Source organism: Charadrius vociferus, unplaced genomic scaffold (assembly GCF_000708025.1).
Source record: "Charadrius vociferus isolate BGI_N301 unplaced genomic scaffold, ASM70802v2 scaffold31, whole genome shotgun sequence".
In the NCBI taxonomy this organism is placed as follows: Eukaryota; Metazoa; Chordata; class Aves; order Charadriiformes; family Charadriidae; genus Charadrius; species Charadrius vociferus.
The window spans coordinates 3,259,461-3,284,214 of record NW_009646966.1 but is presented as its reverse complement, the minus strand read 5'-3'; the positions used below and the strand labels follow the sequence as shown (position 1 = coordinate 3,284,214).

Genomic DNA, 24,754 nt, shown 5'->3' with positions numbered 1-24,754 from the left:
TTTGGTTTGGGTTTTTTTTTCCAAGAAAAACACCACATCTTCAGATTCATTCTCCAGTAAGCATTGGGAGAATAAGCTTTGTGCTGTGCTGTTATGAAGCTGTTGTTGGAAATGATTATCAAACTTGAGTTTGCTGAAGATTTTCAGTTTTTACAGAAGTGCACTTTAAGAAGAGGAAGACGAGGGATTCTGGTTAAAATTGAATTCAGTACATTGCTGTTAAGATCAATGCTGCCATGGAGATGAAGGTTACTAAATCCAAAGCTGCCATGTATTAACTGTTTTGATTGATGTGTTTAAAGAATATCCCCATCAAAACCTGAATTTTTGGGCATGGGCTGTAGAATGTTTTGACGGCTTAGCAGTGGTCATATTACATCTTTCAGAGATTTCTGTTTTCCTGGTATATGAGGCCATCGGCGAAACCTGCTGTGTAGTTTTGACTGTGACTGCAGCAGTGTGTAGCTCGCACTGCGTGGTGTTACTGCCTCTTAGGAGCGGTATTAAAATACCAGTATTTCTTCAAAAGAATGGACAGACAACAGGCAAATACCCACAACAAGAAGCTAGTGGCATTACCTTGCTGCTTTATAGTCAAAGCTAACTACATAGCATCATTTGTAGTTGCGAAACATTACTTCCCTTTCATACATCCTGGAAGTAATCTACTCATGCCAACCCATGAATTGTTTAAGACGTTGATGCACAGTTAGAATCTTGAACTTAAAAAGTTGCCGGTCTGAAAAAATCTAAATACTGAATTCTTTTGAAGAAAATGTTTGGTTTAGTTTGGCCTGGCTTCTCTTCTGCTCTGTGTTTTATGGCATTCAGATTTGTTTCTGTAGAGTTCTCTGAAGCTCACGTTTGAAACGGTTGGGGTGCAATGTTTAGAGTTACATTTCTTTTGATCCTAATAATTTCTTTACATGTAAAATAGTCTATAAACTGAGAGAGCCTAGTTCATTCAAAACTAATACACAACAGATCTACTCAGAATTAGCTTTATTTCCCCTTCCAAATCCTATTTCTACAAGTTTCTGATGTATATTTTATTCAGATCTAAAAAAGAAATTGCCATAAATGATACTTCCTGATATTTCTAAAGGCTTGTGATGTGATTCTTGGGATAGATCACTGGCAAAAAAATACACCTGCTAACCAGAATTCCACATTGCAGTGAATCTTTCTGCACTCTTTGTAGGAGAAAAATTATACAAATGTTTAACAGCGTTGTAAAGCTAGCATTCTGTTATATTTGAGTAAGAGAAGTTACCTGAAAAAAACTGGAAATTTAATATTTTAAATACAATGTTGATGAATGCATTCGATGATGATTTTCTTTTTAAATTATGTTTACATTGTAATGTTTAAGTGGTTGTATATGGTAATCTAAGGTGGTGTCCCTGCTTTATTTCTTTGTTTTCTTAGAAACCTGAGCAGACTGCTTGGCATTATACATTGAGGTTTCATTCTTGCTGCTTAGAACTGTGCCTAGTTAATCTCTTCGTAAATCAGATTCTTATTCTGCAAAGTAACTAATTCAACTTAAGTACTTTAAGTATTCAGGGTTTTTTTATTGCTTTGTAGTAATGTTATTTTGTTATTCTCAGACTAAAAAAAAAAAAACCAAACAAAAAAATCACAAGAACCCAGCTTAAAAAAACCCAGTAGTTTAAAATAAAAGCATAAAATGAATTTTGATCAACACCTGAAAACTAAGCAAACCAAGCAATGTCAAGAGCTTTTCTCTTCTTTCTGTGATAAAAGAGATTTATGTGGTTCCGTTTATTAAGTATGGTAACTCATTTTGGGGACATGCAGAAATGTCACTGGATAACAGATGTAAAGACCAGTGCAGTTTGAAACTTTTATTACTGTTCTATAAGACCTTTAAAGTTGTGTTGCATTTTCCCCCCTTGTGTTGTGTAATGACATCTATGAAACTGAAGATACAGATGTTTCATCCTTAACTTGAACTTCCTGTAAGCCAGTGCGAAGTCAGACTAATGTGGGGTTTTGTGTAATAACAAGATACAAATGTTCCATGCTAAATGACTGGAAAGACTTTCTCTTTTGGCTCACCTGCAAATGTAACTGTCGCCTTCTTTGCCTGTTTCTTTGTGGAGCTAAAGCAATTTTGAGTATGCTGACCGGTCTGGCCACCTTTAAACCGCTGTGCAGGCAGGGTGGTGTTTCCACGCCTCTAGTCGTGCGTCTGTGTCATCTTTATGCCTAGGTGACCACAGCGGGCTGGTGAAGTTAACTTCTCCCAGGTTACGATGGTTGGCCAGTTCTGTAAACTCTGGTTCTGTTCATTGCTGCGGTATTGCCAGGTTGTCAATATACTGAGCCCCTGAAAGGGTGAAGAAAGGAGAATTAGCAAAAAATGGAACTCTGAAAAATAGAAAATAAAAGATAGGACACTGCGGGTTACTTTAGTCCTAGAAAAGCTAGTATTTATGCTGAGATTCTGGAGAGAGTGGTGGCTCCTTGTTCTGTCCACATCAGCCAAACACACTGAGATGACCCGCTTCCAGCTAGTATTTTCCGATGCAGGGTGCTGTACCCATGCAACTTCTGTGTTAAAACTCCCAATTCAGTTTCAGTCTGGCTGGGCAGATCAGGACCAGGAGGTGAGGCAGAAGCCCCACCTGTTCATTGCAGTGCCCAGAGTATTGCCCACCGCTGTTTGCATTTCACCCACCTGCTCTGAGCAGGTCTGGTGGTGATCGCTGTAAGTGGAGCCTGTTCTAGATCGTAGGTTAGAATTGCACAGTGGAACAAAAGCCAGTAATAAAAAAGCTGAACAGAGTTAAGTGATGTTTGTATCTCAGTGTATACAAATGCTTTTGCATTGTTTTAACTTTTGAATTTTTTTTGCAAGGGTATCTATTGTGCTATGACTCTAGTCTGTGCTATGACTCTAGTCTGCTGCGGGGATACCACAGGAATCGAGCTTTTACAGGAATTACTGAGCAGCTTTCCTCGGAAGTTTGCCAGTCCTCGGCTCTCATTGACATTCAGAGGTGCTTGACACTGAGCATCGGGGTTCCTCGTACTTCATTGCTTCCCTCAAAGCCTCCTGTCCTCCTGAGGTGCTCCACCTTCACCTCCTGGCTTATGTGCTGGCGAGTAAGAGGTGTAAGAGGCAATTTTGTGTAATTTTGGGGAATGAATTGTGTTCCACTTTTAAGTCAGAGAAAGAAATGCTGCTCTTGTTGCTAGTGCAGGATCCAGTTCTACAGTAGGATGGAAGAGGATCGTCATTTAGTTGTGTCTGGCCAAGAACCATTCCATGTACCATCACAACACTGAAAATCGAAAGGAAAGGTTTGCACAGATTCATCTGTGGTTCTTTACAGGACGTGTACTGCAGTCTGTACTGTTTCTCAGTGCTGAAATTTAGGGGAAGTTTGCAAGAATTAAGTCTTGTCTTGATTTCTTAGCCATGTCTTTACAGAGAGAAAATACTGTCAAGGCAAAAGTAAAACCTGATATTGCTCTTTTTAGGTGTGGACTCATCCCCTGCACTGTCATCAAACTAGGTGATAGAGGGGCTGGACTCTTTTAATAGCACTTCCCTCCTTCAGTGCTCTCCCTCACTTGAAAACCTCAGGAAACGTATGTCGTGGTCCAAAACACTGAAAAAAACAGGCGTTTGAAAAAAGCAGCACATATTTAATTAAGTTGTAAGTCTTTAACAGTCGACATGGGCACAGTGCACAGAGCGGTTACATGCGTTTGGTTTAGTTTTGTTAAATTAGTGATTGAAAATAATGAAATCCATTAGTCTTTCTAGAAATGGTTAAGTGATTTGTGGCTTGATTCCCTCTTCTAATCAATATGTATGGGTTTGTGTGCGTAGGTACCTATGCACATACATGGATATCCATACAGACCTACACTGCAGTAGGAGCAATTGGCACACGGGTGGCTCTGTGTTCCGGGGCTGTAGGGACACGGTCCACCCGGTGGGCAGAGGGCCCCGAGGCCTTTTGCAAGCTCGGAGAAGCAAAGCGCTACCCCTCAGTCCCACCAGTGTGCTCACCCCTGTCTGCGCTGGTAGCTTTGCTCACTTTTTCCTCATGGGGTTTTACGTCTTTTGCAGATCAGAAGATTTTAAAGTTTTGTTAAAACCATATACAGAATGGTCCCCAGTAGTTCCTTCTGCATGTTGTCCTCGGTCTGTTTTTTTGGGGGTGGGAGGTTGGCAGGATTGATCTACCGGAGTTTTAGTATTCTAGGAAGGAAAGCCTTTTTTTATATTTTAACCCTAACTTTGATTTCTGTTGGAGCGCTTTCAGCAGCTTGGTTTTGAGCAGGAGTTCCATCTGAGGTGGCTTACCCACTCACCACAGCGGAGTGTGGGTCATCTGCAGACTACACAGTCCCTTTTGTTAACCTCCTGTATGTATTCTACTGTATTTTTTCCACCTATAAAACTGATTTTTCAAAGCTGTGACCCCTTAGTCATGACATTGAGCCCTCAAATCCTCCATTATAAAATGAGCTTTCTGTGACTAACTGTGGGACTTTTGCTGTCAGCATTAAGCGATGATTTAAAACATGCGCGATCGGTAAGAACCGGAAGGTTTGGCAGTAGTGCCTTCAGCTGCCCGTTTCTGTGGGAAGTTTGGACCATGTTAGGAACAAGCCTGGTCTGCTGAGTTGGGCAGGTTTCTTCTTCCAGAGCGAGGAGAGGTGAGGAGAGCTCACAGCTCGTGAGATCGGGTTCAGACGCGCACAACCCGGGAGCCTGAGCCTCCTGCTGGGTTTTCAGTGGGAGCTTTGTCGCTGACACGAGTGGAAGCGGGTTCAGGCTCTGGTGCAGGAGCATCCGAAGGAAAGGGGAATCCCAGGGCATCAGATGTAAGGAGTAATCAGCCCATTTGGAAGTGGGGAGTGCACAGTGAACCTCTTCTGACTCTATAGTTTCCCATACACATTTACTGTCTGAACAACTGCTTTTGTATTTTCCAGTCACGTTGCAATGGTAACTCACTGGTCACTGACAAGTGTTAGACATATTGCTAGAAGACCAGGCAGCTACAAGACTAAAATGCACTGTGCTCACTGTAAAAATTGGCTTCTTACATTGTTTCTTTTTATATGGTTGAAGAGGTGGTTGCGCTTCAATTTTTTTTTCCTTTTTCTTTTCTTTTTTTGAAGAGGTCAAATGTATATGAAGTGCATGTTATCCTGAACTTTTTGTTTGTACATCTTGGTGTCTGATCATCTGCATGAAAGACACAGTAGTGCCATGTCTGAGCTTGTTCTCTTGTGCTTGGTTGATATGAACTTCTCTAGATTGTTGAGTTTTCCCCAGAATAACTTTGGTTAATATTTAGTTATTGGGAGACATCAAAACAAAACATCATGGTGGCCCTTTGTTTTCTTACAGTTTAAATACAAACAACAAAGCCTTGTGGTTTAAAGTTAATTTGTTAGTGTAAATAAATTTCTTGCCAATGAGTATTATTGTTGTTAGACAACGAATGCAATAAAATGAGAAATCCTGAATCTTTATTAGAATTTGTATCGAGTCTTCACTTTCCTGCCCACTTGTTGGTCATTCCAGAACAAATAATAAATGCTGACCACAGCTGGACAGCTGTTGCTGCCTGGGTCGGACTTAGGGGGCGGGGGGAGGGACGGACCTTGCCTTGCTTATTGTTTCCTTCCTTCTGCTCAGTGCTGAGGATTATTGTAATCCCAGCTGCTGGCCAAATTGGCATGATTCACAGGCCTCCGAGTGGATCTCATTTACAATCTGTAATTATGTAAAAAGAAGTAAAAAAAAAAAAAAAATAGAGCAAGGAAGGAGAACAGCCTTTATTTCTTCATATGCAGATGAAGTGTAGTGTGCAGTGTTATATTGCAGGTTGATGTAACAATGGGCTGTCTTCAAACTGATGCTGATCAATGTTTGTCTGTTTAAAAGACCTGGATTGGTTTTTGGTATATAAAACATTTTACTATTTTACACTCAAGTTGCAATGGGCATTTTACACATTCAAAATACAGCAGTTCTTCTGCTGAACTTCTGCTTGAACATTTATTATCTCTTTATTCTTTATTTACTCCATTTTAGTAAAGCATTAAATGAGGGAAGAGCAGAGGCCACAGACTGTCCAATTTGTGTAGTCGTTTCAGTAGATTTACATCTGGCAGTATCTAGGCCAAATACTCTGCACTTAATCTGTCTCACCCAGTCTGTGTTTCCCAGCAGCCGAATCATAAATCTTGCTTTCCGCTAATATGGCCACTACCTGCAAGAAGATAAAAAGAGTCCACAATCCATAAAGTTATTATCTTAATTAAAGTAGGTATATTAAGAGGCTGTTAGTCCACGACTGACATGTAAAATGTGTCAGCTCAGCAGCTTCCTAAGCCAGGAGCCAGCTATACGTGTGTCCTTGCTGTTTGTGCAAGTTGCCTCAGACACCCGCAGTTTGGTTTCTGAAATGCTCAGCACTGCTCCAGACTCCACAGCCTGTAAAAGGTGACAGGTTATGCCCCGCTGCGCGTTGCAAGCCTGGATTTTCCCTGTGCAGGTTACCTTCTAATCGGGAGGCCGGGCTTGAGGTGCATCTTCCTCTGCTGCTCTTTCCGTACAGAGGCTGCCAGGGTGTTTTATCAAGTGGGGATTTCATGCTGAGGGGCAGAAGCTGTACCCCAGCACGGCTTTTGCTAAGAAAACCCATGCGTGCCGTCTCTGTCCTGCCCAGCACCACTTGAATGCGCGGTTTCAACTCCCACCTCCGCACTGCGAGGCCAGGACACCTTAGGGAAGGTTGGCAACAGGCTTTCCGCCCTCCTTGCCTCAGGTTACATTTCAAAATGTTACTGTTAGTTATAGCAGGTACTAAATCCTCCTATGATCTCCCTCCTCTCAAATGCTTTAGGAGAAGATAGGGCCCGTCACATGCAGGTGCTTCTGTCTGTGGGCAGACCGCTAGGAAACATTTCAGTGCAGGAATAGTAAAAAAAGGAGAAAAGAAAAAAAAAAAGCCAGTGACAAGTGAACACATTCTTTATTTTCTGAAAGGCCTAAACCAAGAAAAAAGTAGAAGTTTGACAAGATCCAACAACATGTAAATCTGCTCATTTGAAGATGTTCTAAGCCACTGGAAAACATGAAGTTAATGTTTGATGGGTTTCCTCTACCACTGCCGAGGACAACGCTGGCTGTCACACTTCCACAACCCCAGAGCAAACCCCGGAGCAGCAGAGCGACTGCTCGGTGTTTCAGCTGTGCTACTGCCGCTGCTGCAAAACGCTAACTCTTTACAAGACGGCACTTACTTTACTGGAGAACAAATAGTGGCACAAGCCTAAAATAATTACTTTAAAATGCTAGTGGGGGACGCTGATGGCTAATCACCAGCAAGTTAATAGCCCAACCTCTCCTTATTGTCAGAACTTCCTTCGGAGTGGTATTTTCTGCCTGGGCTCCGGGAACAATGGCTGTTCCTCACAGCTGAAAATGGATTACGAGTTCCTGTAGGAAAGCACGCCACTTCCCAGGGAAGCTGAAAATGTCCTGCAGGGAGAGAAGTTGCTAAGGAAGGAGCAGCAAACCCAGAGTTACAGTAAATTACATTCCCGGGTGCTCGGTGCAGTTGGGCAATGCCAAAGGCAAGTCCAGCAAAGGGATGAGACAAAAGCTGCCCTGGTTCAGGGCTGACTGTGCTCTGTGGAAGAGCTGTCTGTGCAAAAGACTTGAAACTGTGATCCGAACAGATGAGTCCCTGTCACCAAAGCCTCCGCTGTCAGACGATATACCCTGGGCAGCGCCCAAGTCCCCAGGTTAACTACAGGCGTGTTGGAGAGGAGCTGCGAGCACAGTTTGTGCACAGACCCACTCACGCAGCGTCGTGCCTGAGAGAGGAGGTCGATTCACCGCACGATTAACCTTAAAGCTCGTGTCTCCCCCCTGTAGCCATCTCCAGCCACCTGCAGCACAGCGCGTTTGTCTACAAAATGTCACAACCACCAACAAACACTATTCCCACGCGGGGGTGAGGGGCCCATCTGGCATGGCAGCAGCAGGAAGCTGCCCGTACTGTGAAGGCCACAGCCACGCGGCCGTCGGCAGCTCCGTTCTCAGCCCTCGCACAACTCCTTGTGCGCAGGGACGTGCCCAACACCACCACCGCCCGTGTGCCAGCGAGCCAGCGGCGGCGGTGGCGGCAAGGGCCTGGGCTGGAGCAGACTCTCTCTGGGGACGGACAGGCGATGTGGCAAGACCCACAGCCCGCTGCAGCTGTGCACAGGAGGGGGGGATGGCACTATCCCTCCCGTGTGGCAACACAGCCCCAGCCATCAGTCCTGGCATCAGCTCTGCGCTCTGGTAAGAGCTGCCCGCCTCCCTCAGAGAAGGAGCAGTAACCCTTTCGTGCCAGTGGATGAAAGCCATGAGGCTTATTTGTGCCGGAAAGGAAAGGCACAGGAGCCAAGAGGTGTCAGCGCACACATTTGCTGTTCGTGGCCGCTGCCCACCCAGGCCATGGCCCGCAACAACGCCTCCCCTCAGCCACAACAGCAAAACACGACGATAGATGAAGGTCTGCACATATTCCGGCTCCCGTCTCAGCGCTCAGGCCGCTACAGAGCGGGTTATTCGCTCTATCTGGTAGGCAGAAGCATGCCTGTGTTTTTCAAGTACTGAACTTTCCATGCACTGCCCAGGTAAGAGGAGGCCGTGGCTGGCGGTGAAGCAGATGGCAGGAGGGAACTGCAAAGCCAGACCAGCAATTAGCACCCCGGGACTGGCTCTCGATCCTCCTGAGCTCGTGCTTCATGAGCTGCTTGCCTTTTTTCTCTGCGCAGCCATGGAAGAACAGCAGCGAGGAAACACTACCTGAAGGATGGAGAGGGGATGGTGGCCCCCGGGCAGGTGGCACCATTCAGAGGGGCAACCAAGCTGCTGAGAAGGGCCAGTGTGGGCAGGCACAGGCAGCACAGCGGCAACCCTGCGAGGGAGCCACCACCAATAACACGGAGCCTTTAGCTGGATGTCAGCATCACTCACAAAACGGGAGCAGTGATCAGAGGAGGGATCTCAGAGGACAAAAATGCTGCCAGAAGCTGCTCTGTGAGTGAGGACATCTGTACTAACGAAAGAAGAGCTCGATCCATGGGCAGGAAACCAAGTGGTGGCTCAAACAGGGGCTTCTGCCAGACTGGCCCCTTCCTCTGCACGCTGTAAAGCACAAGACTGATTCCCAACTTCAAAGGACCCTCAATTTGGTTTATTGCAAGTGATTGCTAACGAACACCTTTCTAAAAATACCAGTCGATAGAAACCTGGATAGATCTTTGAGCAGTGCACAAGACTATCGGTAAACACCGCTGGATGACCATGAAGCGAAGTGGGGGTGCCCGCTGCCCCGAAACACGGCAGGAATCGGCTCTGTACAGACGGGAAGGTAAACACAGAGGACACGTGACCCACTCTTGGAGGTAGTCAAAGCGCCCAGACGTGCTCCCTTTGCTGTGACCAACACCAGTAATTGCTAAATGCACTTTTCACTGAAGGTGCTCGGGAGTTGTTGCCCATTCTTTAAGAAAAAAGAAAAAAAAAAAAGATTTTTTTTTAACTCCCTTTGGAAGACTTGTTAAGAAACCACTCCAAAGTGATGCCCCCCCTCTTTTCTCAGTAGGACTTATGAAACTGAAATAATGTTAGGAAATGGCCTAAAGGGGAAAAGGGGAAGAAATGATGCTGAAATAACATTTATTCTCCTTCCACTTATTTTAGAAGCACTAGGGAAAACCAACAGGAAGGTTCAGAAGAAGAACCCTTAGCACAACCCCTGAGAAAGCCCAAAGGTCGGTGACAAGAAAGCACACCACACTGGCAGTTAGCAATTCTTGTTTACAAAATCATTTTCCCCCAGGGTGGCGGGGGGAACAAAAACCAACAGAAATCCAGTTGCAACAGATAATTCAATGTCTGACAGTATAGTAATTTGCAATCTGCATTTGAACTTCACAGTCACCCTTTGTTACTGACATGGGGTCCTCCACATTACATAAATAAATTTCTCACCTTTAATTCCATCTCTTTTACTATTGCATATAATGCTCATTTTGGAGAGGAATGCTAAAATACATTTCCACGACTCTAGTTCACCTTTACTGGAACAGTCTTGTCATTAGCAAAGCTAGCGGAAACTAAGTGAGTTCCCAAGGAATTAAATGCTTTCCACTGCAGCAGATCTTACCCGCGAGACGAGCTATAGCTCACAGTAGAGAGCTCTGTGGAAGACTGTGCCGATGAGCAGTTTTCCTTCGTAGACGGATGCCACCGAGGTTCCCTGCAGCACAGAGCCATTGTCGGCGTAGACGCGTGTCACCACCGGCTCCTCCGAGAGGATGTTCTGGATGCGCAGGACCTGCCAGGGGAGGGGAATACATCTGCTGAAACAGCCGCAGGTGAAAATCCTCCATGGATGGAGGGAACATCAGTATGTTAATTGAAACAAATCAGTTTGGTTGATCAGCTGCTGATAACTGCAACCAAGGGATTCCTGTGATAGGGCCACAATTTCTGCTTCAGTGAAGCGTGGTCCATGAAGACTGATTATTTTTTTTTAATTGGTTGTGCAATAGAAACTCCACCCCAGTAAGTAAGGCAGGCAGTCACCCCCCAGCACCAGGCAAATGCAGTTTTTTCCAGCCTAAGTGTCACTTAATACCGTCTTAGTTTCATGCTTTTTCCAGACAGAGTAAACAACGGCCTAGTATCATAAATCTACTGCTATTGAACATGGTAATTTTGAAAAGTGTCTTACGGGAAGCTTCAGACAAGGCTGAAATCAAACAGACACCAACCAGCCACCTGCATTTGCGGCTGCCAGCACGCTGATGCTGGTACCTCATTGATTTTAGAAGGAAAGAAGAATTACAGTGTCACCTACTGATGAACTACACTTGCACAGATAAATCATTCCAGGGCAAATGTTTCTGGTTGTGCTTTGCACTCAGTCAATTATTTTTTATTTGGCAAAGAGGTGCTGGCTCGGTAATTAACACAGTTCATCAAAATCTGATTGCGTGGCCACAGCTGCACAGAAACCAGCCTGAGGAGTCCAGAATGACTGAGCTACTGGGCAGAAATTATTCAGTTGTCTCCTAAGGCTCTGAATAGGTGTTTGTTAGTGAGTATATGCTGTTCAGGCTTTCCGCTTGGGAGAAGAAGCTATGAGCTGGAAGCCAGCTTGGCCTTTGCTTTCACAAAGGCTGCCCATGCTCTTCTCTGTGTAATGCAGAGTTACGTTACACCAGGGGGACTTGAACAGAGCAACTTTCTGGCACAGACATGGCCAAGAGACCAGTGATGTCTCCCAAAAGGCACCTCAGAGGCAGGCGGATTTTCAGGATCGTTGTAGAACAGCTTCATCCCATTGGGATGACATCCTGTCCAGATGTCTCCAGTGTGAGGGTCAATAGACAAGTTGTCAAGCAGAGTGTCCAGCTGCAGCGTCTATCCATCACAGAGGAAAAAGAACAAGAGAGAAGTTAAAGCAATTAGAAGTCCTGGTAGCACACTATAACATAATCAATAGACTTGTCCAAGACTCTCATCTAACATAACTTAGACTGATTTTTTAAAAAAATATTTGCTCCCTCAGTGCTGTTTTTCTTTTCCCACAGTATGCTTCATCCCCTCCTCCATGTCATGAGAAATCTCCTTGCTGCTCCGAGCTTCCCCCACCGGCTCATTCACACCTACGCTCATGTTGATTCCTTCAGTGCTTTGTGGCCTGACCCACACTGGCTGAGGCAGACTTCCACCACGGCTCTACAGCACACCGGAGGATCCCTCTCCGGTTGATGGTGTGAGGGTGGGAGCCCTGACACTCTATAACGGGGCGCAGAGCACCTCTGCAAACCCACAGTGGGAGCCGTCCAGAACAGACCTTCATACACGATCAGATTGAAATCTCAAACATTCATGGGGACTAATCTGTCCAATATTCATATATGCCTCTTTTTAATGGAACAGCAGCACCTTACCTTCACATGGGTTAAATTCCAATTAGCATGTTTTTCCATAACATGGACATTATGATCAAATACATCTGCAATGTAGATGTACCTTCAAAAGAAAGCACCTCTTAGCAATGTGTATAGGTAAGCAGACACCAAAACCAGTCAGTCCCTCCTGTGCAAGCCCAGCTCCTCCAGCAAGGAAGGCCAGCCCGCAGTTCTCACGTAGCAACAGACATTGCAAGCAGGCCACAGGGCACTGAACTGAAGCCAACCTGCTGAGACGCTAATGTAGTTTCACACTGTGCCAGTTCTTCCATTACGACACTGAGGAAGGCCTTGGATCGTGAGAACCACAAATATGCTTTATTTTTCATTTAAGATCACCTGTCTAAACCACACGACTGGTTAATTCAGTCCTACAGATTTTGAGACTGTAGAGCATTCCCCACTTCCAGAAATTCTGCCCCATTAATCCTCACAGGTAATGTACACAAACTTCTGTATCGATTAACATGCAGCAACATTTGATCTTATTGCATATAAACCACCATGCAAAGCAGCAAACATTGCCTCTAGTTAAAGACTGAGACACATGAATTCTGTTGACAATCCCTTCATCTCACTTACATTGCACAGGTTGCACTTTGCCTTACACGGGCCAGCGTTGACACTTTGACCACAGAGGTACAGCCTGTACAAATGAGGATTTGGGAATTCTTTTGTGTGATTGAACAAAATCTGAGGCAAGGTGAAACTTACTTTCTGTCAGGTGAAATGTTAATTCCATTGGCTGAATAAAACCCAGCTGCTACTTCTTTAACTTCTTTCGGACTGTAGTAAACAACATTTGACCAAGTTAAACCCAAGAACATCTCCAAGAACATCAAGATGAAGTCAGAGAAGTAGTGGTCATTGGTAGCATAGAAGCTGTCTGGTCCCATAGCTACTATATCGTTCACACTAAAAAAATAAAAAGAGAGGGAGAAAATTAAATAAAAGAATGAAATGAGACATATGAAGGAGCATTTTAGGACTGCCCCGAATCCAGCCAGGATATGGTCATCCCATGACATAAAGGGGCTGCAATTACAGATGGTACTTTAGACAGATGCTATGTTATTTAGACCCTTTGTACTTCTATCCTCTTTTACATGGGCAGGACTGTGCAGTGCAGAACAGGACCACAGGGCATCAGCTACAGATCTGGCTACCTGTTTACAAGCCCATGACTTTTTTCCCTTTTGATTACATTCAACTGGAAACTAGAGAACAGGTAGGAGTTGTGACAACTTCTTTTTTTTTTCAGGCCCTGTTTATCTTATAATCATTTTGCAGTTAGGACAGACCAAAAAAATTTTGTATGCAACAAAAAAAAAAAGGAAAAAGCTAAAAGTAGGTTTATTTTTAAAGTGTAGCAAATTCAGAATAATAGACTATATGAAGATTCTTATCTGCAATGATCTGAGAGTGGGTTACATGAGAAAAAGAGAAAAGGATGCCAAGCTAATTCACTGGCGGCAACCACAGCAGCGCTTAAGACTGATTTAGTGATACAACTATTAAAAACCTCATTTACATAAGAGATTGGAGAAACACAGGTTTTGATTACACAGATAAGAAGTAATCAATAAGAGAAACAGGAAAGCTGGTTCAAGAGAAAATAACTCATGATAATAACACCCTAAGACCAAAATCATCCTAGTTTGGATTTTACCAAAGCAGCCTGTTCTTCCAGGGAAAGACGGTGTTTGGCTCCAGTACCTGGTCAGAAGGTCATGCCGAATGGTTTTCAGGTGTACAAGAGAATTGTCATCTTCTACAAACTTAAACAATTCTACTGTGCTCTTCTGATGGGGGTGATTCGCAACAAAGAGGTACACGGTGTCATCTTAAAAAGAAAAAAAAAGAAAGGGAAAACAGCTGAATTTTGCCAGATCTCTGCAACAGGTTGAGTCACTGAGCACCTGCAGCTCTGAAGCTCTAGCACAGTCCACATCGTGGGTTTGGTGCGTTTCCCTCGCGGCTCCTCGGAGGCAGAAGGACAAGTACCAAAGTAATACAGGCTGCCACTGCAACTGGATCCAGATCTCCGGCTACTCTTATCCTGGGCTCACTCTACAGGGAACTGCTATGTAAAACACATTTTTGCTATTTCTACCAAGGAAGAAAGAAATCATGGCTCCATCCTCGTGCCCAAGCCACTGGGTTTTGCAATCTGATGCACTGTAGTGATTGGTTGCGTGAAGTAGCCAGAGTCAGCTGGGAAGGAGGGCTTGTAGCCCAGATGGTTTGGGCTCTCTGGTTTATTGACCACGTCCTCTGAGAACGCCAAAGGAGCATTTTTCTCCTGTACTCGGCGTGAGGCTGCAGCCCCTCTGCCCAGCCCTTCTGGCGAGACCCTAAATTAGCCACCACTGATTTCTCCATCACCTTCCCTTAAAGGGTGACTCTATGGGGACACAGGTCAAGCTGCAGCAGTGGGTCTCCTTCTCGTAGTATTTGCAGACTTCTAATTGCCCTGCTAAAATCCCTAGTGAAAGGACAGGGGGAAGAGAGAGGAAGGAGAGCATGAAGGGTATTTTATTGGTAGTCAGAGCCTGCCATAGGAGAACGTGTCTTGAAGATGAGAATATGACCTCATGTCTTGGCCACAGAGTACCAGAGATTTTAGTAGTTTAACAAAGATTTGATAATGTATAGTTTAGTTACAAACATCTCCATTCTGGTCACTACTAGTTGGTGAAGCAAACATCTCCTGAAAACCCTTGACCCCAGGGTGAGATAGACGTAAACCGGTAAAATAAACTTTGTGTAGTTTCCAACTCCTAAAACTTTTCCCATGTTTTCTTTCCTTCCAATATATAGAACATCTTTCTGTTTCAGACAGTCTGACATTATGTGCAAAGGCATTTGCTTGAGCAGCTGACTTTTAGAAAAGAGCCCAACAAAGATAAAAAGCCCCAAAACCTTCTTCTCTCCAAGCAAGCACAGGCTATTGGGGGTGCAATGCAAAGCCACGAAGGGATTTCTATTTCTGCTCTTTAGGCTGAGATTAGCCACCACCTCAGGTTAAAGGTATCTTTACCTTTGTCTATGTAGGTGCTGATTCCATGGGGGTTAAACGATGCCAGATCAAACCCTCGGCTGATTCTCAGTTCCACTGCTCTGGGATTGTCTTCATTCAAATCCATCAAAAATATTTCACCGGGCTTGTCTGGCGCAAGGCTCTTTAGTCCTGGATATTTTAAGCCCTGTAAAATCAACACATGAGTAAATCATTAATGGATGAAAGGTAAAGGGAAGCATCGCAAGGCTTTTCAGCTGAAGCCTTGTTCAAGCTTGCAAGCACACATCAGGGTGTCCCGCTGCTTCAGCATGCCATGCCACAGTGCTGGCAGAGGGACCGGCTCTGCTTTCCCTGGAGAGCCCTTAATCACAACACCGAGGGACCAAGCTGCGTAGCGGGCACGAGGAGCCATGTCCTGGGAACAAGGCAGCACCCACCACCCACTGCAGCCCCCCGCCTGGGTGGGCGCTACCCGTGTGTCAAACCACTCCGGGAACAGACATGCTGGGGCCAGGGAGGGACACAAATTGGAAGTTTGTCCGAATGCATCCAACATGGTAAAGCCACTGGGAACAGCAGTGGTGCGACAGCTCACAATTTCTGTCACGAATTTTGGGATCATTTGCCGGCTGTCCCTGGAGCACGTAGATGAAAACACCAGCTTTTGCTTTAGAAAATAATCGCTGGCCCTCCTGATTGCAAAGAAAAGCTTGAAAATCTATGCCCTGAAGGCTACAAAAAAATCAGGAACAACAAAATCAACACACAAAATCTGATTATTTTTTCTTAAAGATAGGGAATTAACACACCTTCTTGATAAGAGAGAGGTTTATCATTTCAACGTTTCAAGTAAGCAGCATAAAAGAAATTCAAGGCTACATGGGCAGATAAGCAAGCGCAATAGGATACATGTGTCAGAGCCACCACCACCACTTCAGTGTCAAGAAGTGCACTTGCTCAAGCAGAGGAAAACACCAGCTGAGCCGACACAAGTCTGGGCAGTTCCTACTGAGTCAGCCAGCCTTGGAGAAAAAAAAGGAGTCCATCCTGCAATTTTCACCTATGGCTTCAGTCGCCAAGGAGGTGGGAGGGGGTGCGGGCACTTACGGAGCTGATGAAAGCCAGTCCATTGGGCAGTATGTCGATGTCTTCTGAACCAGTTTCTGCAAGACACCAATAAACAGGAGTTTTCAGACGACATTAAATTTCCCCCATCGAAAAAACTCCTTTTTAGTACAATTCCAGCCCTCATGAATGTTCCTTTCTGATATGACTGCACAAGCAATGACGTTCAGCAGAAAAGTTGGCATCGCATTAAAAGTGGTAGCAGAAGGCAGCAGCACGCCGGGTTAGGAAACAGTACTGGGGTTCACATCGTTCTGGGGTGATCCCTCCCAGCTCCATGTGCCCTGGGGTGTTGCAGGATGAATCACCCGCTTTTGACAACAGTGTTCTGCAGCAAGCAATTAGCGCGGACGATGAGATTTTCAGGGCAAGACCGTACCCATCACTCAGCCTGCACACTTGCATAAGGCAGCTCTGGGACTTGTGCACACTAATTCTTCTGGTTGAGCTGGGACACTTCACTAAGATGGATTGCCAAATATTTAGTTAAAGGTCTTGAGTGACAGAGAACCTATATCTTTAACAGCTAAGGGCTTTAACAGTTAGACCACACTTTTAACTGTGGGTAATCATTTCCAATATTGCCAGTTCCTGTAGCTCCTGTAATATTTTTCCCTACTAGGAAAAAAAAATAATCCCATTAGTAAGAACACTAGGGCAATTTTAGGCTTTGATCAAGCACTCTCCACAGAGCTTTTAGTCTGATGCTGAAGCATGTTTGCCATCCCACATTTTCACCACTCCTCTGAGAAGCCTCCCCTCTCTTCTTCAAATCACCAGCACAAACAGCATTCCCCATAAGCCACTTTCCAGATGATGGCTGGATTAAACCTACCTGGGAGCTTTTGCTTAAAGGCGGAAACTCTTCTGCAGGTTTTGTTTAATAGGGCCACCAACACAAAGGTTTTCCACCCAGTTTCCCCTGTCTCTCCGCACGCCCTCCTGCTTGGCCATAGACCACCCATGTGACCCTGTGTGGGTCACACCATCCCTGGCATCTCAGCACCTCCTCCTGAGGGTAAGCACCTGCAAATTCGAGCTGAGTTTATAATTCGCTTTTATGTAACTCCCATTTATTGTGGCACTAATTCGCCTGGGCTGTAATTTATCCCGAGGCCACCCCAAACTCACCTGCCCAGGCAAGTTCCTCCACAATTCAGCCCTGGTCAGATGTGGTGGCAGGACTTTACCCAGAGGAAAAGGGACAAGGCCAGTTCCTCCTCAGCCTCAGCAAGCCCCTGCTCCACCCCATTACAGTAACGAACGGAACATCCCTGCCTTCTGAAGAGGAAAAGGTCTGAAGATGCACTCCGGGAGCAGGCAGCCAGCCCATTATCCCACCTCCTGGGGTTTGGTTCTGAATTTCGACTGGGCGCAGGCAGGAGGCAGACACCTGTACTGATGCACCCAGAAACATTTAGAGCCTGCGTTTTCCAACTAAAAGTTTGAATTTGGGGGAGGTTTCTCAGCTCTTTTTTTTTTTTTCATGCCCTGGTTTAAGCAACAGCTTGCCCCAGCTCTAGGTCTCTCCGAGTCTGGCTTCATTTATAAGATGGGGATAGTGGTGATTCCCCACTTCCCAGGATTGCTGCAAAGACAACAACATAAATAAATGCGGAGAGGCTCAATTACCATAGTGCCGTGAGCTGCACAGACAGCTTTTGCTGGCAGAGCACGCTGGTGAGTGAACAAACAGAGATATAATCATTTATCGCTACAGAATTAGCGAAGCTGCCAAGCAGAAAGATGAGCAGTCTTATTGGGAGTGGATAATTAAAAAGCACAAGTTTCTGGTGGAAGGAGAGCCCTGCACCCAACTACTTGGAAAGAAACTGCCCAGCAAAGCACATTTTGGCCACTTTTCAGCCAGGTCCTGGAATGTGTGGAAGAGAGCGAGCGCAGTTGGAAAAGCAGTGAAATGCTGATTCAGCGCGATCCTGCTGAGCCGGCACCGCTGAGGCTGCGAGGAGGGGATGGAGACACAGAGCCAGCCGCAGGCAAGCTCCCGGGCTCTCCTGCAGGCCCCGTTTTGGGAGGGCTCTGGGCTGTTGTCACAGGCGCCATAAGGACCAGGAGAGTTAGGAACTGATTTATTAGGTACCAGTTACCTGCACTATACTGCTTAATCGTATCTCCAAGCCCAGCTTCTCCATGGGATTATCTGAATAGGTAGTATTTAAAAAAATTAAAGATACCAAGAAAAATTACTGCCTACCCTAGAAATACTACTTTTTTTATTCTTTATTTTATCTTAGTATGATGTATTCCGCAGGTGCATCTGACAAAAAAACCCACCTGGATTTCATGTTCAAAAGCAAGTAACTATTTTGCCTATATCCCATGAATTGTTCCAAGATGCAAGTATTTCTAGCAATTTCTATAGTAGCTTCTTGAACTTTAGGAAGTAGTTCAGGACATATGGTTAGTTTACTATAAACCAGATTATTTTGTTTGGAGCTGATCCAGCTCATTACCCACGTCCCACTGTAGAGGCCAGAAGGACTATTTCAAATATTAAAATAAAGACAGACTGTGTATTCAACTTTGTCATAGCATTTTAAAGGAAGAAGGCCTAGGAAGACCAAGATGTCCATGTCGACATATCCGTGATGTCCGTGAATCCTTACACAAAGTCACCCACAGGAGCACACTCACAGATATGAGTACAGCAAAAGCCCTGATTTGAATAGTGCGACCTATGCAGCATCTAGATGTTAGGGCTCCTTGGTCTCCCTGAGTAACAGAACCCCCCTAGTCATATTAAATGAATGTTGGAAGATGTTTGCAGGAACATACCAACTTTTAAATTTGTGCCAATCCTTTGTTATTTCTGTTCCTGCCACATCGGACCTGCTGAGTGAAGTTTTGGCATTTTAAGTTTTCTGAAGAGCAGCAGAAGGCAGAGCGAAGGCAAGGCGAGGTGCAGAGCTCCGTGTCAAGGAACAGTGTTACAGGAGCACAGCGAGAAGCAGAAACGAAGCTCTGTAAATTGATCTGCCGCCGCCTCCGAGCAGAGCTGGGTTCTCAGAATTCACTTAATCTCCATGCAAATGTCAAGCACCAAAAGTGAGATATTGTTCAGAAATTAAACACAACTGTAGTTGCGATATCCAGCTCTCCTTCTTTCCTCAACAGAGTAATCATGTTGCAAAAAGTCTTGCAAAGATTGCAATAGTGATATCCCTAAAAGAACTACTTAGAAATTATTTTTTATATGAATCACTATCAAACAAGCATTATTCAGAGTCTTGTATGAGTAAATTACAGCTAAATCTAGATGATCTGAGTAGTTTTTTCAAATGCAATTTCTTCTGCACATAACCTCAGGGAAAGGAACTCTGCACACGCTCATTCATGGCAGTAATTTGACTTTACAAGAATGTTTGATTCCTGACACAAGGAAGAAGCTAGATTTCTGAAATCAACACAGTGACTCGGCAAGCTCAAAGACAAGGCTCTTAAAGCCCACCCAATGACTTTTTGCACTTGCAAAATCCAGACAAATTTCAACAGGATTCAAAACGTTTCTGAAAACACTAAGGAGGAGAAAACTCCCAGCCATTAAGCCTGTGTTAAGTTTAAAAATTATAATTTGGGGGAAAGGGAGACGCAAAAAAAGTGATCAATTTCAAAGCTATCCCTTTTATAGTCTGGTTATTCTAAAGGGAGAGAAAAAAAAAACAACAAAAAAACCAAAACCCAACAAGACAGAAACATTGCCATGTGCTAAACATGTGACCCAAAGTACAAAGTCAACATTTCAGTCCCCTCTGTTAAACCTCTCCGCAAACCAGGCTAAGATGACAAATATTGCCCCTTGCTCTTTGAAACCACACAGCCCGATGGCGCAACCGCCCGAGCTCCTGCCGGCTCGCGGCACGGTGCCCTACCAGCCCCGCTCCTAAATCTCCACCAAACGAGGCGCTAAGGCCGGCCAGCCTGGCTGACATTTCCCAGGCAGGCTGCCCTCAGCTCCTCCTTCCCCACATGCCTCTCTGGTCTTCTCCCAGAGCTTCTACCCTTGGGGCATCTTCAAGATGTCACCAGCTGACAGCCAGCTGTAGGTACCTGCCTGAAGAGCAAGCACACCCTTACCGAAAAGCCAAATCATTTCCTAAGTGGCTTAGCAAAGGAGAAGTGTTTGCAAGGTACTCATTTTCAAAAGGAGGAACAGAAACATTAAATACCGAAGGCGGAAAGTGTTATACCAAACTAGCTCGTTTTTCAGTATCGTTTTCTTCCAGCAGTTTCTCCCTCCCTCAAAGTCCAAGTAACAAATGAAAGTCAAATTAGCACTTTGCTTTTGGGGTCAGGCTTGGAAGCTGGCTTTAAGAAGCAGTTGCAAAATAAGGCTGGACAAAAGCAACGCACTCAGTTATTTCGAGCACGTACCGATCCCTTTAATGAGCCGGCAGTTTGGGAGCGTTACTGGGGCCACTTCCCGCGAAGCATTGAGTCTGTTCCTGCAAGAGGAAAGAGGAGGGTTAACAGCATACGGGCACTTTTAAAACAGGTAACATTCCTAGCGTAACTTTCTCTTAGTTTCATTGTCTGCCATATCACAGCAACAAGTCAGCCGTAAAATACTGAATAAGCAAAAACCAAAACTGACAACAGCAATTGCTCCAAATCACCGCGATGGTTACACATGTCCAGGGATTAAGTGATTCTCCTACACTGAATATCTTCAGGAACCTGACTTTGTTCACAAGCTTTGGGAACAAGCTTTCATGACCCACCACAGCTCAAACGCTAAAATAACATAGCCACACTTTCTTCAGGTTTCAGCCACCTAAATATAGTAGCACCCTGCAGTACGGACCAGCATTTCTGATGAAGAGAGGGCGACCTTCTACCCCAACCCGCTGGCTATTTTCGGTGATAGGCCACCAGCGGTTGCACTTTCTTCTTTTCTTAGTCCACATTCAAAAGTAGCGCTAGCGTCATTGCAAGGCAGCATTACCCATTTCCTAACAGGTAGGATTTGGTAGTAATTCAAGTCCAGGGTAATTCAGCAATTACCCTGCCCCTTCCTCTTCTCTCCTGGTACCCACCCAGAGCATTATCTTTCAGCAGTGCTTATTTCATTCCTGAATACCCACAAAATTCCATCTCTGGCGCACACTTTACTGGACAAGCAGATACAGACATGTACCTACACATTAGTTCCTATTTCTCCATCTCCTCCATTCCAAATTGTCTACAAATCTATATGAAAGGCACCTCACGACCGGGACTGCTGTGTTTCACCGTGGTGGTCCGCACTGCCATAAGCAAATATGTCCCGTTTCTATGTAAAAATGTCAAGCTAGTGTAATAGAATATGTCTTTCTTTTTCTTTTTTTTTTTCCCCCCAAAAAAGTTAGTTTTTAAACTAACTTAGTTACTCTTTTGCATGCCTGTCACACGCACGAGTTGAGGCTGTACTTGCTCCCACCACAGGAAATTCTGAATGCAAAGATCCCATAGCGAAACCCAGCTATGTTTATGTTATAGTTTCAGGCATAAACTAAACAGCAGTATGAGTCTGTGGTATGAAAAATACGCAGTACAGCTGAGCACTGTACGGTATGTCAGTCCTGCATTTTTTTTAATCGCTTAATTACGTATTCTAAATTGTTTCAATGCTGTATCGTTGACACAGGTTGTTAACATAAGGCCAAGAAAAAAAAAAAAGAAGAAGAAAAATGGGAAAAAAGGGCAGAGGACAGCAAGGGAAAGGAGCCAAGTTAAACTCTCCCAAGCCCTCTCCCCCAGCTCAGGGGTCCTGATGGAGAATTACAGCAGCTCCCAGCCCACAGGCAGCACAGGAGGGATATCAGGACCCCCCCCTCACCCTCCGGCATCCCGGCACAGCCGAACCCACCAGGCCCTCGAGGCTGGCTCAGGGCGATGGTGCCTGAAGCTTGCGCTGCTGCCTGCTTAGGGCTTTGCCCTTTCCTATTTGCATCAGGTTTTCCTGGGCGGGCTGCAAGCCACCCAGTGCCCAAAGCGCAGCCGGAACTCAGGCAGCAGCCAACGAGGGATGATGATATCCCGACAGCATTCCCAGGGAAACACTTCATGGGCTGGAATGAGAGTAATTCAAAAGGACACGGGTCGCAAGCCTGCAGCGTATATAGAGGCTTTTCCAAAATGTGTCAGTTTATCTAGCTCAGACAGCCTTAGCTACAAAGCCAGATGGCCGAGATAACTAACTGGCCGTCCTGAAAACCCAGCGGACCTGCAAACTGTGGGGGATGCAATTTCAAAAGAAAGCAGGAATTTTGCTACTTGGTGTAAGGCCAGTGCACGGCGCCTTTCCCACCCGGTTCCTCTTTCCCATTTCAGTCCTCCACCCGCTGTCCCACTTCGCGGCACACAGACCACAGGCATTCCCCTTCCTTCAGTGGCAACCTGTTGCATATTCAAAGACCTCTCTCTCTTTCAGTTTTCCTCCTCTCTAGACTAACGCAGTCCCGGATCTTTGGTTTGTTTTTTGGTTTTTTTTGCTCCTGACAGGACTGAAAATCACCTCATTTTTGTTTGTGCTCCCAATTCTTTTCAAACTGTCAGCATCTTTCTGGAAGCACGCTGCTGTTTTGAACACCGCATGCAAGCTGAGCGTCATATCAGTAGAGTGTTATGAAATGATAACATTGTGTGTGTGTATATAAATACATATATATGAACAATTCTAGCATATGCATATTGTTCTGAGGAAAACAGTAACATGGCATAATTTACATTCAAGTTTTACAAATTGGCTCAGCCCTTTCTTCAGAGAAGAATTAGCAACTTAAAATGTCAACAGGGCAATTGGTGTAATTTCAGTTGGTAACACACACGAACTTCACCTGTTTCCTCCTGCACAAGCCCTACTCAAGTCCATTTGGTAGTTATCAACGGTGTAAAAGATTCATAAACAAACCTGATTTAAAAATTAAGTTTGTCAGAGATTTGTAATAATTCTTCAAGCCTTATCTTTTAAGCATTTCATGGATTCTTGTATCATACTATCTAGACACAATATAGCAAACTCTGAAGGAACAGCAAAAAGTCTTTGTTGGATTCCTGCCTTCTGGGTGGGGGATGGAAACAGCAAGGCCTGGCAAGAGGTGCCACCACCCACTGTTTCTCCTCTCAAGGCTGTGCTAAAAGATTTTAGAGTACTTTTTGTTATCCGAAGTTGTGTGCTTCCAAACTCTGCAACCGCATTGAGACTGCTGCTACGCTGTAGCTTGCTGAAAACACAGCACAGGGGAAAAACCCAAAGAGAGCTACAAAGACTGGGGGAATCCCATTTCCATCAGGAGATTCTGCTTTACCAGATTCCCAATATTGCATTTGCTAATTTGATTTGGGGTGGGGTGCGGGGTTGTCACTGTGCTTTGAAATGGTTTGCCCTACTAAAGCCTGGGAGCATTTTCCAGCTCTGCTATCCCAGCTTGTGCAGCTCCAGGGCAGGAGGGTCCTGTTACCACCATGGTCATCACTAATGCTTTGCGGTGGATTTCGTGCAAGATGCAGACAGATCTATGTGAGGTACCTGGGTCCAGGGAGTATAATCCTCCCTCTGTAATTAGCTACAATTACTATCTACCCAAAGATCAATTAGCTGGATGTCATCGCTTTGAAGTCAGGCATTTGGAGTCCTTGTGGGCATGAACAAAATTATAATGAGGTAGCTGCTTTGCAACGCAGTAATGCACCATCCCTTTTCCAGCCTGAAACAACCAGTTACGTGCTTAGTCGCTTTCAGGACAGAAGCTGGTGTAACACCAGTGTTCACATTCACACTCACAGCCCATCCATCAGCATGATATAGCTGGGTATTTTAGCTCACAGCAAGTGAGGTCCCAACTTAAGATCACAGAAGCCCATGCTCCTTTAGAGGAAACCTCACATACACAGGGGCTGTAGTTATCCAGAGGTCAGCTTCAGTAGAAAATAACGCAAGAGTTTCTGGCAACCTGATTTCCACTTACTGTTTGACCAATGGGCAGGAGATGAGATAAATTCGCAGGTACCAGTTTTGGCACACCCCCTGTTAACTGCAGCCTCCGCAAAAACAGAGGTACCAGCCCCCAGGCCCCAGGGCACCCTCTCCCTTCGGCCTCCTTGACCCCAGCATCTTGCCAGGGAGGATTTCACATCTCCCTTACCGCAAAAGGACATTTCTACTGGACAAACACTCCAGAAGTTAGTTTATCTCTCACGGAGGACGAGAAGGGCACGGCTGAGCAAGCCAGTGCCCGGTCCTTCTCTGGGGAAAACCGGTTCCCTTGATAATGATGATGATACAGCGATGATGACGGTGATGATGATGAACCCTTCCCCTCTGGCCGCAGCCGTGCTTGTGCAAGGGCAGCTACTCGCTGAAGTTACGCCCCAGAGAAGGAGTTGAAGTGCCCCCACGCTCGGAGCGGTGCACCCCGCACCCCCGTGCCCGGTTCCCCCCCGCGGCGGCCACCGGCTGTCCCCCCCACCCTCCCGCGAGCTCGGCCCCATCCCGCCCCGCCGGCACCGGGGTCCCTCAGCTCCGGGGACCCCGCAGCCCCTCCCCCCCGAGGTCCCCCGGAA

At 45.4% G+C, this 24,754-nt stretch overlaps 1 protein-coding gene across 2 annotated transcripts; it reads right to left on the bottom strand.

The window, feature by feature from the left end:
• Nucleotides 1-5,709: 5,709 nt before the first annotated feature.
• Nucleotides 5,710-20,842, bottom strand: PON2 (paraoxonase 2). 2 transcript variants are annotated; one of them, XM_009895346.1, is made up of 10 exons: nt 20,805-20,842; nt 20,585-20,655; nt 16,175-16,230; nt 15,086-15,251; nt 13,762-13,888; nt 12,760-12,960; nt 12,025-12,106; nt 11,363-11,491; nt 10,234-10,400; nt 5,710-5,770 (listed from the first exon to the last, which is right to left on the bottom strand). In XM_009895346.1, the coding sequence occupies exons 1-9, from the start codon at nt 20,840-20,842 to the stop codon at nt 10,242-10,244; spliced, it is 1,029 nt and encodes a 342-aa protein (XP_009893648.1). In that variant the 3' UTR covers nt 5,710-5,770; nt 10,234-10,241. The 2 variants fall into 2 exon arrangements, with proteins under 2 accessions (XP_009893648.1, XP_009893647.1); XM_009895345.1 differs by lacking the exon at nt 5,710-5,770 and having other exon boundaries at nt 10,127-10,400.
• Nucleotides 20,843-24,754: the final 3,912 nt, after the last annotated feature.